Genomic DNA, 13,398 nt, shown 5'->3' on the forward strand with positions numbered 1-13,398 from the left:
GCCAATAATTACAGTAAAACCCGTCGTCTCTGTCTGTCATCAGCAAGGAGATGGCAGAGACCTCTCTGTGCTCAGGAAAGGTTAGCGGAAGGCTTGTCTATGGACTGCAGAGGGAAAATGTCATTAAAGTCCAGGAAAAAGACGTTCGGAATTAACAGTTGGAAATTCAATCACAGTGGGTTTACGGTGTGTGTGTGTGTGTGTGTGTGTGTGTGTGTGTATGTGTGTGTGTGTGTGAGTGTGAGAGAGAGAGAGAGAGAGAGAGAGAGAGAGAGAGAGAGAGAGATAGAGAGCATTTCTGCATTTCCACACGCTCACAGAAACACTAGCCCCGTCGGGTCCCTGATTTTTTTTTTGTTTTGTTTAAGAAAGGTCTAAGAAGTAGTGAAAATAGCCGATCTACAAGCTCTCCTCTCCTCTCCTCTCCTCTCCTTGGGGCAGAGTTTATGAAGGACATCCTAATGGAGAGGTGACGCCACGTGTTTCAGCCAACACCTGAACAAGCTGACAAACTAACAATCAAGCAAAATGTATCTGTGTGTCAAAGCAGCTACTGTATGATCATAACGCTAGTGCCATTGTTAAGGGATTTCATGGCCTTTAATAAAGCATGTCCAACTATGGTTATGATCTGTCGTATTAAATGAGATACTAACTCAAAATGGCACTGTCTTGTGTTATTTGCTAAACTTTCTGTTATAATGCACTTAGTGGTGGTGTTTAATCTGCATGCAGTTTATGGTTGACATTGTGCAGTGAAACGTGACTGTACTTGATTTGTGTTAAATTCCCCTCACCAATGACTCAGGAAAAGCCAAAATAGTTATTTTATACTCCAAACCAATTATTATAGCATTCTGAAACCCTAAATAATTGCCACAATCCTTTAATACTCCCTACAAAAATGCTCTTGTTCAGAGCGGTAAAAAAATAAATAAAAAGAAAAAAAGCTCAGATGCCTTTTCACATTATCATACTGAGATTGCTTCTGCAGGCCCAGACAATTGAAAATAGCTCAATATGTCCAGCAACTACGCATGAGCAAGCCCAGCTCAGCGCGGCAGAACTATTGTGTGAAAAGGCTTGGAGATTATGAGGGTTGCAGAGCAGAGCACTAACAACAGTGGCTCTGTTTTGTGCTCTCTTGGTTCTAGTCGCAGCGGCGCGTCACGTTTCACCTGCCGGATGGCTCTCAGGAGAGCTGCAGTGACAGCGGCCTGGGGGACCACGAGCCTGTAGGCAGTGGCTCCCTCCTCACACAACCTCTCCCTCTGGTGCAGGCGCAGGATGATTTCTACGAACAGGCCTCCCCTGACAAGAGGACCGAAGCAGATGGCAACTCAGATCCCAACTCTGGTAAGTTGCACCGTGTCTTACTTACAGTTTTTCTCAAACCTTTGAATTTCAAGGTCTCCCCTTAACTCTGACAGTGTACAAATGGAACCAAATGGACCCTGACGGGTCCATTTGGTTCCATTTGTGCACTGTCAGAGGTACAGACTTGTATGGGTCAATTTAAACCCTCCTAAAGGAACCCACAGATTCCCTGGAATCCACTGTGAGAACAACTGTCTTACTTCAACCTCTCATAGACATATTAATATATCTCCCATTTGCAATTGCCCACATTATACACAGCCATTGCTTTTCATAATCACTCTGGACATGTTGGGAATTCAACATCTTTGCAGGCGTCCCTTTGCAGGAAGACATAGCATTATTATGCCATGTGTGTGAATTGGTACCACTTTTGTTTGGAATTTAACTGAGCACGTTGACATTTCTTGCATGCTTAATAAAACTGCTGATTAGCCTCTGTATCCTCATCATACTATCATCACATTACAGTTTTAAACATCTAATAATTGCAAAAAATGCTTTATCTGAAGTGTAGGGATGAGAAAATGAATGAGCAAATGTTTTTGCTCTGGGGAAACACTGATATTTCTTAACCAGACAGAACCAATAGTCTTGTAAAACAACAGCTTCAAATAAAATGCACACTTACCACATTTAATTTGATTTAGTTACTCAATCTCTCAAGCAGGTTCCTAGTGGATACGTGAGCAGGTCATTCATTTCTCAGTTAATCATCTGGACTTGATCATTCCTCCCAGGAGCAAACCTGGGTCTCCCATAGGCTCCTCACCTATTTGTGAAACTCATTTGATTTATTTAGAGATAATTTCCCAGTTGGAAGTCTTGGTTCTCGACTGAAGATGTTAACTTCCCGCTATTTCTGGTGGGAATGCACTCCAGCCGACCCAGTTTTCTCATTTTATCATTAAGAGGTGACGCGCGCGGGAAGATCAAGCGCATCGCCCCAAGGTCGATGCCAGCTTGCCTACTGTGGGGAGGAGTAGATCATATGGCATAAATACAACTTCTTTGTGGCTGTAATCTCCAACAGATGCTAAGATAGCAGATGTACTCAAGCTGTTAAGTACCATGTACTGATGATGATATGCACCTTACAAAAGTGTAGCATTTCCTGTAAATGGCTACACACAACAGTCAAGGATACACATTGGACACTGCTTGTCCACTAGCATTATACACTAGCCGCTTTCCAATCCGAGGGATTCACACTTTGAAGTGCGCATTTCAAGGGCTATGACGTCACTGGGCCGCGCCAAATAGCGTATCTACAAGCTCACAATGCGTTGCGTTGCGACGCATTGTGAGCTTGTAGATCTGTGACCAGTGACGTCATAGCCCTTGAAATGCGCACTTCAAAGGGTGAATCCCTCGGATTGGAAAGCGGCTAGTCTTTATACGATACCTGTTAAGGCTGTTAACGTCACAACGTTCTCATAAGAGTCTTTCGACAGTGAAAAAGGCCAAATACAGTATGAACATGTAAAAGTAAGGCTAATCTGTTTCCTCTGGTAATATGCCTTTCTGGCTATATCTATCTATCTACACCCCACTGCAATGCATGCTTAAAAAAAAAAAAAGAACATACTATAATTGTGAATGTCACTGCAATTTTGTTGCAAGTTCAAAGAAAAAAAGCATTTGAAACTAAATAAGAAATATGTTGAAGTGGCTTGTTGTCTGTATCAGCCGAACAACAGGTACGTCTATCCACCTTAAACCTTACAATAAAATACAAATTATATCTGAAAACTATAATTTAACAATCGACAGTGAGAAAATACCTGACAAATGTGGCTGGAGAGACATGGAGAGACCCAAGCCAACACAAAAACTCTCAGTAAAAACTTCTCATTGCAAAAGGTGGATGGGAAACTCACTTATTGTAGAGCTCAAGTCTCACTCAGTTAAAACATATTATGATCAACTATCAAAGGCACCATTTTGTTTAAGCAGAATAAGAACAGCATTCACTAAGAGGACATTGTTTATCACTCCGAAAATTACACTAGGCTCAGACTAGGGGTTTACCCACTGGCTGTAAGGTATATCAAAACCAACAGAGAGACTGAGGATTGGCAGAGGACCGGGGACTGAGCATTGGTTAGAGTCTAACCAGACTCCCATGTTACCGGAGGACCCCGTTGAAATATGTCTGGAACATGAGTGCTTGTACATAATGTTTAAAAAAGCATCATGTTTGTGTGGTTTGAATTGTAATCTGCTTAAAAGTCTAGTTTCAGTGAGCTTTGACTGTCCTACTGTCTACTTAATACTAAGGCCTATACACAAACAAAAACAAAAGAAAGAAAAAAAAATCCCTCCCATGTCATTGACATAGGAGGATCCAGAAATAATGGAGATTATTGGAAATAATTACATTCAAGTCCTGGCCCCAACAGACCTTTCAGCTTTTCCTTTTCTGCCCCCAATTATTCCTGAGATGGAAACACCACTTTGTGAAAGCACAAACCGAGGTGATGGTGGGGTCCAAGGAGCCTGCACTCCTCCAGACAATTGTCTTCATAGGGAAATACCTCAAACTGGAGGGCTTACGTATATGCAAGATTTCCACACTTATTTAAAACGTTTTAGTTTATAGTTCAGCGATATCTAATTGATAAGTTTGAACTCTTGAACTGTTTAATCTAAATTATTTACAAGAACAAGAACAAGAACAATATGAACCTTTACTTTAGGCACAGTATCTACTAAGTTTGATGCCCTATTATGTGAAAAAGATTTAAAAAAAAAACTATTGGTTTCATAGTAAATGTCCCTATATGGTTAATAAACAGACCATTAAACTACAATTGAGGAATGTGTGCGTGTGCATGTGTGGTATCCTTCCCCTGAGCTTTGTTCAAGGTATAACATTTTCAGATATTTTACTAAACATTCTCAAAAAGCCAAGGACTAAGGCAAATTGATTTATCACACCCTTAAAAGTCCACAGAGTCCTTGTTGTGCAGAATATTGAATTAACCTTTTGCAATTCTTCTGTTATCTTGATTCTTTCTTGGTCTATGACAGCTTTCAGCTTTATTGTTCAATTAATCCAATGGTGATGATCCTTTTGCTGCAGAGTGTCCTTGGCAGAACTAAACTGTTTGTCAAAACCATGCAAGCAAGGAAACAATAAGCAGGCTTAAATGTACTTTTTCTTTGGTTGCCAAAATTCAGCATACAGCCTCGCGTAGCCAGACAATATCACTGTGCGGATATTTGTCTTTCCAATGGCAGATTGGTCTGGCTACGTGAAGTCCAGCACACATCGAGAGCGTTCTGAGGTTGCCGGCTAAGACCCGGGCAAGTGTGTTTTGGGGCGAGCATTCTTGTAGCATTATTTACATAATATTCCCTGAACCACTACTTTAATGGCTATTTAGTCAGGAACACTCACGTCAAAGTAGATTTAACCATTTATTGCATAAATGGAATACAGTTAATCTTGGCGTCAAAGGGCTCCGCCTTCTGAGATGTTCCCTGAATTTTATTCGAGCAGCTTGCTATATGCAAATTCAGGGAACGCTAAGCAAGACCTCCATAGGGATACAATTGCAGAACAATAGCTATACATTGATACATAACTTGAATCAATTCACGTAATCACAAGTATTTGAGCTTATGCCAGACTAATCAAAGGTGGAGGCTGGGGTGGAGGAGGCAGCTAGCAGCGTGTATCCGAGCTTCGGATAACCAAGCATACTGTAGGTAGAGAAAGCGAGATGTATTTAAAGGAGCCTTCCCTACTGAACAGTGTGACTTAATGACCAGCAGATATGTGAATGAGGAATAGGAAAAGAGCTGACTGACAGACAGCTGACAACAGCTGGGCGGGGCTAGACTCTTGATCCTGCATAAACTAACGCTGCATGAAGCATTCATTTATTATACTGTGAATGTCATATTGAGAACGGCATTCCTACATTCAGCTACAGTGTCGATATATTTGATTATAATAAAAAAAAAAATCATGATAGTAAAACCATTAACACTTATTATTGAATTGAATCAAATAAACAATCTTAGGACTATAATTAAAAAGAATTAGTCAATTTTACATTCCACACACAGTACTAAACAATAGCCCAGTCTAATCCACACCAATAAAAATCCATTGAGCCGCAGAGGCTGCAGTTAATGCTTGAGCAAGCCACTCTCTAACCACTATCATCATCATTATCATTATCCTTGTATAGGCGCCTGAGCAAAGGAACAAGTACAGTAGTATAGAGCAAAAGCATCCCCATTATTCAGTTATGGGAAGCAAAGTTATGGTTTCGCTACCCCACATTACAAATTAGCATACGAACAGTTACATATCAATGGTTCTTTTTTTCTCCTTTCTATTCATTTTTTATCCCACAATTTTGTAACCCATTTTCACCCAGTCCCATTTGCCTATGTAATCCTGGGCTCTGCTCTCCCTCTGCCGCGCCTGGGGAGACAACGGATTGAGCTCATGCTTCCTTCTATGCATGAGGAGTCCAAGTTGCCTCTTTTCACCTGACAGTGGGGATTTCCCCGGTTTTTGGACGTAGTGTGTGGAACAAACACGTTATTCCAACCAGTTCCTTTCCCCTCCATCAGGCGCCCCAGCTGGCCAGGGGGAGGTATTATAGAGACCAGGATTACTGCATGTTTTTGTGAGGGTATCTACCCTAGGAGACAATATCAATGGTTCTAATGCAGCAAGCAGCTTTTAAAAGCCTTCCAAATTAAACATTTCAGTATTTGCGTTGGTTCCTTAGGTCAGATTCAAAACAGCAGTAGTACTGACGTTTATTTGACAATGAACGATGAGTGGATTTCTCTGAGCAAAGATACCGGTATGCACGTTTGTCAAGCCATACAGAAGTATGTGTTTGACTTATGGCCGACAGACTTGAAAATAAGAGTGACATTGACTTATTCAATCATGTTACAGGTTTTCTGATGAATGACAAATAAAATAGACAGAGCATGGTAGAGCAATTATAAGTATATGTTTTACAAATCAAAACTTGGATTAATACAAACTTCTATCTTGATTAGGTCAAACTAGTATCTAATTACTGGTGCAACAGGGCACTGGCATTGACCCACTGAACTCCTACTTGGATGGAATCTGTTTCCTCTGCAATTATGGGCAGAAGTTACAGCTGTCTGTTCTCACAGAATGAAAAGAAACACAGAAACAGCCATAAATAACCTCATCACATATTCTCCAGATGAATGAATATTTGGGATACAACATGATTCTGTCAGTCAGCTACTTTTCTGTAAATATTGTAACAGATTTCAGTGGGCCACTGAGGACTGTCAGAGTGGTTGTGCATGGCTGAGAGCATCCCCACAGCAAAGAACGAAAGGTTTCGTACGAAACCATGGTTTTCTTAGTTTAGGAGAAATGCACTCCTCTTGGGTTATCGCGCCTCCTAGCGTGCGATACAGAGCTACACATATGCTCCCGAATGACACAGTCGGAGGGTATGCCAGTCAAACGCCCCGCCCCACCCGTGGGCATAAGGCGCGAGACTGGCATGTGTACTTCCTCTTAACAACACCGTTCCTCTGCACGCAACATGCGCGCGAAGGGGCGTTTGAGGAGTGCATTTCTCCTAAACTAAGAAAACCATGGTTTCGTACGAAACCTTTCGTTTTCTGTCATTTACTCGAAATGCACTCCTCTTGGGTCACATAAACCCCCGGAAGCGCACACCCTCAAAATCCGCCCGCTCCGCCTGACAGGAGACCACACCCCCGGCGTGGCCCCTCCCCCACGGAGCCCCGAGCCCACCGGACTCGAGAGCGGAAGAAAGTAGAAAGACCCTGACAGACCGAAATCCGCCTCATGAACTAATAGGCCGACCAGGTCCGCCTCATAAAACCCTGACAGGCTGGAGCCCGCCTATTCACTAATAGGCCCACTAGCAGCCGTTTTATAAGGAAACAGGGTCTCCCCCTTTTACCGAGAGCAAAGGGACTTGGTCTCAGCTATAAAAAAGGGGGAAAAAATCTTTAACTAGAGGAGGCGGCAACACCCAGGACCGAATGCGCCAATGAAGATGGAGCCACGTCCAAATGGTAAAAAACCACAAAAGTCGACGGAGTCGACCAGTTAGCCGCCGAACAGATCTCTTGGATCGAGACACCCCTGGCTAGAGCCCAGGAGGTCGACATTCCCCTAGTGTCATGAGCCCTTAGGCCCTCAGGAACCGGGACTTTAGCACAAGTGTAGGCCATCTTTATGGCCTGCACAATCCACCTTGAAAGTGAAGCTTTAGCCACCGCTTTCCGTCTAGGACCACTTTTAAAAGTGACAAACAGTTGGTTTGACGCTCTAATAGCCCTCGTCTTCTCACAGTAAATCCTCAAGGATCTTACCGGACAAAGACAATGTAGACGCCTATCCTCCTCCGAAGAAAACGGAGGAGGATGAAAAGCCACCAACTCAGTTGGCTCATGTATAATCACACGGTTCTTTGGGACAAACGCCAAATGGGGTTTTAGCAGAACCTTCTTGCCATCCTCACAGAATCTCATGCACACCGGGTCCACCGATAACGCATGTAGATCACTGACTCTTTTGGCTGTAGACAAAGCCAACAAAAAACTAGTCTTAAAACTCAAAAGCTTTAAGCTCGCCGCCTCCAGAGGCTCAAACGGTGGACGGCACAGCCCGTCCAACACCACACCCAAATCCCACGATGGGAAAAGGGACCTAGTAACCGGTTTAAGCTGGTGCACACCCGCTAAAAACCGAGCCACCAGACGGTGCCTACCCACCGTCTTACCCTCAAAGCCCACATGGCACGCTGACAGCGCCGCCAAGTAACCTTTAATGGTAGAAAAGGCAAGACCACTTTCTAACTTCTCTTGAAGGAAATTCACAACAAGCTGGACCGGAGCCTCAAACGCCACCACCGGTGACGTACGCTCCGCACACCAGTCTTCAAAGATCCTCCACCTCTTATCATAAGCCGACCGCGTGGACGAAGCCCTAGCACTTTGAATAGTCTGAACCGCCCCTGGTGTCAGACCCAAAGCGCTCAAAGACTCCCCTTCACGGGCCAAACCTGAAGGTCTAGCTTCGCCGGGTCGGGATGGAAGATCTCCTGCCCTGCCTGCCGTAGCAGATCTCTGATTGGCGGCAGAGGCCACGGGTTGCCGTAAAGGAGGGGAGATATCTCCGACCTCCACACGCCCCACCCCGGAGCCACCAACAATAGTTTGAGGCCGAACCGCCTGACCCTCTCCAAAGTCTGGGGGATCAGTTCCAACGGAGGAAACGCGTACAGCAGTTCCCTCGGCCAGTCGTGAGCCAGAGCATCCAGCCCCAGTGGGGCTGGCCCCGTCGCAGAGAAGAAAAGTGTACACTTCGCGTTCTCTGCTGACGCGAACAAGTCGACTTGAGGCTGACCGAACCTGCTCCAAATCTGTCTCACCACTCCCGGGTGGAGGGACCAATTTGCATAAAGGGGCTCCCCCCTGGACAGCAGATCTGCTCCGCTGTTCAGAAGCCCCGGAATGTGCGACGCCTTGATCGACGCCAAACGTGGTTCCCACCACAGCGTCAGATCCCGCGCCAGCTGATTGAGAGCCGGGGAGGAGAGGCCCCCCTGCTTGTTGATATAGCACATGGTCGTCGTGTTGTCCGTCCTGATCAACACGTGACACCCTTCCACAAAAGGCAAAAAATGTTTCAACGCCAGAAACACTGCCTTTAATTCCAGGAAATTGATGTGCCGCTTCTGTAGAGCGGAGTCCCAAACTCCCCTCACCGAACGGCCCTCGTGCGTTGCGCCCCAACCACTGAGGCTGGCGTCCGTTGTGATCACTTTCCGTGACACCACCACGCCCATACTGACCCCCTGGGACAGAAGAGTCACGTCCACCCACGGTCTCAGTGTGTACACACACCCTGGGGACACCTTGACCTTGCGGCGACCTTGTGTCGAGTGGATTTTGAGTGCCAACATCCACTTTTGAAAAGGCCTCATATACAGCCTGCCCAGCCTGAGTAGATGGATAGTTGAGGCCATCAGCCCTGACATAATCATGCAGCGCTTGTACGTGACCACTCTGCCCACGCGAAAAGACTTCGCGCAGGCCACGATCTTGACTAATCGCTCCTGTGAGAGTCGAGCCGTCATATTTATTGAGTCCAGCGAGATCCCCAAAAAGGTGGTCTGCTGAGCTGGTGTTAACATACTCTTTTTGAAGTTTATGTTGAACCCCAGAGAGGTTAACTGCGACATCACCACATTGGTGAGACGTGTCACCTCCTCTCTTGAACTTGCGCTTATTAACCAATCGTCCAGGTACGTCGCAAGTCGGATTCCCTGCTGCCGCAGGGGAGCTATAGCCGCTTGTGTCACTTTGACAAACACGCGGGGAGACAGAGAGAGGCCGAACGGGAGAACAGTGTATTCGTACACTTTCCCCTCGAAACCGAACCTCAGGAATTTTCTGTGTGGGGGGTAAATTCCCACATGCTGGTACGCGTCCTTCAAATCGAGGGACGTCCAATAATCGTTGATTCTGATCGAGCGCAATAGCGCTACGTTCGTCAACATTTTGAAACTGTACTTTACCAGAAAATTGTTGAGGGCTTTTAGGTCCAGAATGGGCCTCAGCCCCCCCCCTTTCTTTGGCACAACGAAATAATGAGAATAAAACCCCAGACCGAGCTGATCTGTGGAAATTTCCCTGATCGCTCCTTTCCCCAATAAAGAGTGAATCTCCTCCCTCAGAATCAAAGCGGCCTGCCCCTTTGCATGCGTGAATATCACTCTGTCTGACAAGGGAGGCTGGGTTGAGAATTGTAGCCTGTATCCCTGCCTCACGGTGCGAAGCACCCAGGGACACGGCTTGCATGCTTTCCATTGAGTTAAATGCCTTGACAAAGGATTCTGAATGGGAGCTGACGTCAGACCTAACGGAATGTGATTGACAGGAATGCACGGTATGTGCATCCCCGGACACGACTCTGACGTCACCGGTAACGCGGAAGTCAAAGGGACTCGAGACTGAGTCACGTGACTTACTACTGAGCGTGACACCGTCTTGCTGTGACGCGAGGGCCTTACGTTTAATGCCTTTATCACCGGCGACAACACTTTGTTGCACGGTGGGACAGGAGGCAGAGGAGGAGTGTAAAAAGGAACGCATTCTTGTAAACACGTCCTGTCTAAAACCCTGTTTAATACTGCTGCCGCAGCTCTGGCTGGGACAGCTAAACAAGAAGGACCTCTCTGCCACCTTCTTACCTTGACTGGCGCTTTGGCGCCCTCTCGTGTCGGAAGGGAGGATTGAGGCTGTGGAACAATTAAACCTTTTATATTGGAAATGCCCCTTAAGGGGGTTTCCTTGAAGGCTGTTTGTGTTTGTGATTGTGGTACTGGGCATGCATATTTTATATATGGATGTCCCCACTGGGGATTCTCCATTGTGTGTGCATTGTGAAAGAAGAGACCTTGTTTCGCAGACACATTCTTTACTGGGGAGAAAACATTTGGCACAGTAACAAAATTCACATTTACATTGAATTCCTCCACCCTGGGTGGCAGGATCAAAAGTGCACTGTGCTTGCGCGCTGGAGAGCCGTCCATGACCCTGTCTCCGTGCGCCGAGGGTGAGAAGGCCCTCTTTCTCAAAGTGTCATTTTCTCGACCCTCTCCCACGCCCCCTCACTGCTGCACTGTATGAAGGGCGAGCTGGTGGGCGCATCTCCTGGTGCTGGGAGCCCTGGTTGCTCTGACTCCTGTTTCTGCTCGTGCCCGAGGAGGAAGACGGAGCTCTAGGAGAACGATGGGGTTTCCCGCCCTGTCGGGGGGGTCCCTGATATCTCTCCCTATTACGGGAAGAGCGTCCTGAGTAACCTGACTGTTCTTTCCCTTTATCAGGTTTACCCAAAACAGCATCCACCACTTCTTTTTGGGCTTTATTGGTGTCGGTGATGACACGGAGGAAGGGTAACGCTCCCTCGAAGAGACTGTTGGGGGCTGTGTCCAGGCCCCTCAGCTCCTCTCGCCTCTCGCTGGCCTTTGATTCGTCGCCTTGGAAGGGGACTTTCTGCAGCCACCTGAACCTCTCCATGCTGACAGCGACATCCATACCTCTGCCAGCCCATTGGATGGCATGGACGTTGCTCACTATTGCCAGCTGTAGCATGGCATCCCATTCAGCATAGGCTTCAGGAGGGAGGCGGTCCTTGTTTTGGAGCAGCATCTCTGCCATGGCTCCATTCATCAGCCCCACCACGTTTAAACTTTTCACAGAGAGCCCTGCAGCTTTATAAACATTTTTTACCATGTTGGAGACCTTGTTCTCGTCCTTGTTCTTGAACTTGGGCACAGGCTCCTGAGTGAAGGGGCATTCCGTGGGTTTAAACTGGGCACAGAAGAACTGATTAGTGGCGACATCCACAGGGGGAAGGCCGCCCACGCCAAACTTGTCCTCATCCGCCAGTGAGGTTGACAGAGCCATCTTCCCGGGCTCTCTGTGTTCTTTCCATGTGGAATGGAGAGCTTCTTTGAGCCCCGGGGTAGCGGGTAGCTTCTGAGAGCGAGGGACTGGTGTCTGTACCTCTCTCTTGCCCGCAAACTTGATCTCCGTTGAGCTCGCAGGGCGAGGCTCCACTGGCATAGTGAGGCCCATCTTGGCCACCGCCAGCTCAACCACTGCCAGCAGGTCCAGTTCTTGTGGGGTGGATTCTGCTGTGGCGCCCACCTTCTCCTTATCCACCGCTGCCTTCTTGGCAGGGGCGATGGGGGGGGCTTGGGGTGAGGTGCGCGGGGTGCCGCCATGACGGGGGCTTAGCATCACAATGTCCTCACTTGTCACAATGTCCTCACTTGTCTCCTCTTGAACCAAACCGTCCTCCTCCTCCTCCTCTTCATCTTCCTCCTCTTCTCCTTCCATGGCATCTTCCTCCTCCTCGGAGGTGCCAAACTCGTCCGAGCCACGAGGCACTTTACGTGGCACGTTCTGTTGGGACGTTAAGAGAGGGGGGAAAGAGGGGGGGGCGGTGACCGCTGGAGTCATCAGGAACGGGTTGGTGGGGTGAGGAGTCCCACTGGTGGCCGCCTCGGCGGCGACCGGAGACAATGGCCCCGCCTGGAGTGGTCCCTGGAGGCTAGCCTGCAGGGCGGCGGAGGCCTGGAGAGGCCCGGTGCTGGTCAAACCAGGACCGGGCGTGAAGGAGAAGCGCGGGGTAGAGCCGAACATGCCGGTCCCACCACTGTGCGCTGTGGTAGAAATAGTGTACATCGGAGAGAAGCTACTGCGGATAGGTTCGCAAACACTAGGAGCCGCCTGGACAAACCTTGCTGCGGTGCTGGAAACAGGCCCGCTTCTTTGTCCTGGCGTGGCGGGGATCTGAGCGCCGTGTTCCATCTGAGCTCCCCGAGCGACGTGGCTTTGTTTGGGCCTTGCAGCGTCCATGTTCATGACCACCAGCAGACGCTGGTGAAGAACGGCCGCGTCCATCGTCGCGCAGAACACGCAGCTGTTTGGGAAGTAGAAACCTTGCCAAGCGTGTTGTAGCTCCAGACAGCCCAGGCAGATGGAATGCGGGTCCTCAGCGGCGATAAAGCGGCTGCACTCCGGATCCCCGCAGCGTCGAGGGAGGGGTGGTGAAAACAGACCCTCGCTAGACATGACGAAGGTAAGCTAAGCTAACCTAGGCTAGCCGCTTGTTATCGTTAGCAGCAAACAGCGAAGAACAAAACAGAGAAGAACAGACCAAGTTGAACGAAACCCGTGGGTGATGGTCCTACTCACCGCTAAGGCTAAAGTTGAATTCGAACTGGTCTTATACTGAGTAACTTGAAGAATTAATTAATTGTCGTAGAGTAACATGTGTAGACGTCCGTATCTCATGCGTGCAGAGGAACGGAAGAGGAAGTACACATGCCAGTCTCGCGCCTTATGCCCACGGGTGGGGCGGGGCGTTTGACTGGCATACCCTCCGACTGTGTCATTCGGGAGCATATGTGTAGCTCTGTATCGCACGCTAGGAGGCGCGATAACCCA

At 47.7% G+C, this 13,398-nt stretch overlaps 1 protein-coding gene across 1 annotated transcript in view; it reads left to right on the top strand.

Annotated features, from left to right (window-relative positions):
* Positions 1-13,398, top strand: part of pcdh9 (protocadherin 9) — a gene marked incomplete at both ends in the record, with an annotated part of 305,191 nt that overhangs the window by 218,583 nt on the left and 73,210 nt on the right. The window contains one exon of the mRNA XM_080729603.1: positions 1,155-1,356. Within this exon, the coding sequence (XP_080585729.1) occupies positions 1,155-1,356 (202 nt within the window). The remainder of the gene's footprint in view (positions 1-1,154; positions 1,357-13,398) is intronic.

This window comes from Nannobrachium achirus (genome assembly GCF_963921795.1).
Source record: "Nannobrachium achirus genome assembly, chromosome: 7".
In the NCBI taxonomy this organism is placed as follows: Eukaryota; Metazoa; Chordata; class Actinopteri; order Myctophiformes; family Myctophidae; genus Nannobrachium; species Nannobrachium achirus.